The sequence below is a fragment of the Nestor notabilis genome, unplaced genomic scaffold (genome assembly GCF_000696875.1).
Source record: "Nestor notabilis isolate BGI_N333 unplaced genomic scaffold, ASM69687v1 scaffold6332, whole genome shotgun sequence".
NCBI classification, from domain to species: Eukaryota; Metazoa; Chordata; class Aves; order Psittaciformes; family Psittacidae; genus Nestor; species Nestor notabilis.
In genome coordinates, this window is record NW_009919570.1 from 1 (window position 1) to 2,538 (window position 2,538).

General features: G+C 37.7%; 1 protein-coding gene across 1 annotated transcript in view; it reads left to right on the top strand.

Moving 5' to 3' along the window:
* Window positions 1-913: 913 nt before the first annotated feature.
* LOC104402411 (ATP-binding cassette sub-family C member 8-like) overlaps window positions 914-2,538 on the top strand; it is a gene marked incomplete at its 5' end in the record, with an annotated part of 24,305 nt that continues 22,680 nt past the window's right edge. Inside the window, one exon of the mRNA XM_010010283.1 lies at window positions 914-1,091. Coding sequence (XP_010008585.1) covers window positions 914-1,091 — 178 coding nt within the window. The remainder of the gene's footprint in view (window positions 1,092-2,538) is intronic.

Below are 2,538 nucleotides of genomic sequence, written 5' to 3' on the forward strand. Positions count from 1 at the left end.
ACTCAATGGTTGGAGCAGCTGAAATACCTCTTCATCTCTCCAAGCACTTATTACAGATGGTGGCAACTGACCAGGAGTGTTGGGATGGATCGATGCTCCCCTCCCCCAACACATCTAGTTTAAAGCTTTCTTGACCAGCCTGGCAAGTCTCCTACCAAAACAGCTCTTCCCCTTCGTTACACCAACTCCACCAACCTCCAGTGTATCTGGCCTCCCAAATTGAGTCCCATGTTCTAAATACCCAAACCCCTGACTATGGCACCACTCTTCTAACCATTAATATTAATAATAATACTGAGTAAATTCTACAGCCAGTATCACTTGTGCAAGCAGAAATAATAGATTTGCAATTCCATATAAATAGGATTAGGTAAACAAGTCCCTCAAACAGATTAGTTTATGTCTAAATTAATTGCATATAATTCATATTTTCAATAAAATAATCTAGGTCATAAATCAAGCGTCCGAGCAGAGTCATCAAAATGATCAATATTTCTCCTTTTGTGCTTCATTAATAGAGTTTTGATTTATGGGTTAAAAAAAAAAAAATCAGAAGGCAATTATATACAAGAGAAATTAAAATGTGCTTTTTCACTGCCCCCGAAGTAATTATCTAAGATATGCCATAGCCATATATTGCTGCATTGTTTTGAGGCCAACAGAAGCATTGTACTGCAGTTATGTAGGCTACAAAACATGTCTGAAAGCCTCGGGAAATCAGAGTGTTTACACAGCTGCTGTTACCCTATGTCTGAGTACTCCCTGCAAAAAGACTGTTCAAGGTTTGTTGTTACGTAATTGAAGAAAACCATTCCGCAGAACAATTTTGATCTTCTGATGGCCCCTTCTGATTGTCTGTATGGATGTAACTCTTTTTACTGATATTCAAAATTTGCCAGTTTCCATATTTTAGAATGCTAGTTCCAAAAGCTGATCTCTTTTCCTTGTGGCAGGATGATCCATTTTCTGCACTGGATATCCACCTCAGTGACCATCTCATGCAAGAAGGGATCCTGAAGATGCTGCGGGAAGACAAGCGGACCATCGTGTTGGTAACACATAAGCTGCAGTACTTACCCCATGCTGACTGGGTAAGGCAGTTCTTCCTGATTTTTCTGAGGAGGCAAGAATGTGGCACTAATATGTCTTGCTACAACCAAGGCTTTCACTTCATCTTTCCACCAAGCACTAGTTTAATGAGAAAAGACATAATAAAGATCTTTTGAAAATTAGCCAGTGAGTCTGGGTACCATAATTTTGCGATTCTCATCTTAGAACACCTGAATAAGATGGGTGTTCGTAGAGCTGATGCTTACTATTCTCATTGAAGCAGGCTGCATTTAAAATATATTGAATATCCAAACTATTAGTTATATTGGAAAATTTAGCTCTCTTTTTAATCCCAAAACAGTGAAGCATTTGAGTAACATATTTGCCACTGCTTGGGCTGTTACTAGGAATTTTCTGTGCTGTCACAGAAAAAAGTGTGTTTATGGGTATTGAGATGCATGGAAATATAAGGAATAAACTATTTCCTTGACATTACTAGTGTATCAAGAATGTCCTTACCCTTTGTATGTTGGCAAAATTGTAAGAAATGGGTAGTATTCAATTGTTTGTTAGGCTCCTTCTGTTATATCTTGTAGTTTGCAGAAAAAAAAAAAAGGTGTGATTTCTGTAGCAGTTTGCAACTGGAGTTATCAAAGATGAGGCAGATCATTTAGGATAAGGAGGTTGGTTTGTTTGGAATTTTTTGAGGGGGAAGGGGTTCATCGGTTCACACTGGCCTTGCATCTAGTTCTCCCACAGTTATCCAGCTGTAACATCTTAGGTCTTCTTGCGCATGTTGATTGATGACCACAGTTAATGCCTCCTAGCAGGACTTCTTTCTCATTTGCATCTTGTGCAGACTATAGCAGCAGTTAGTCTGTCTCAGGAAATAATCATATTTCAGCTGCTTCCTGTTCTTCATATTGGCTTGCTGTAAAGTTGCAGATAGACATTAATCTTGTTCTGATTGTGTTTTTGGTGGGCAGCATTTCTCTTTTATAGTGTCTGCTGTGACCTTGTCCCTCAGTTTTACACCTTTACAAATTGCTACCATTCTCAATGCAGTTCTCATTTTCCAGTTAATGTCTTTTGGGATACAGGAGTTTTCTGCCCCTCTTCTTCCCCTCCCTATGAGGTCCATCTTGGCTTCCTCTTCTTCAATGTTATAAGTTTCCTTTTTTAAAAATATGCACATCTATGGCCTTGTATCAATATAATCTTTTTTTATTTTCTTTATGAATGTCAGACCCATTTCTGGGTGTTTGTGTTTTATGAGATGTCTATGAGAATTATTTTCTTTTTATTACCTTCTAATTGGGTTTCAGTAATGTTCTATGAAACATACTGTTCCAAACAGCCTGTCGGACAAGAAGATTTGTATTAATTAAGTTTATAATTAAAAATATTTATTAAGAAATAATTCATTTTTTCCCCTATGCACAGCTCTTATTAAGCTTTAGCAAGTCTTACCCAATGGAGTGCAGCAGG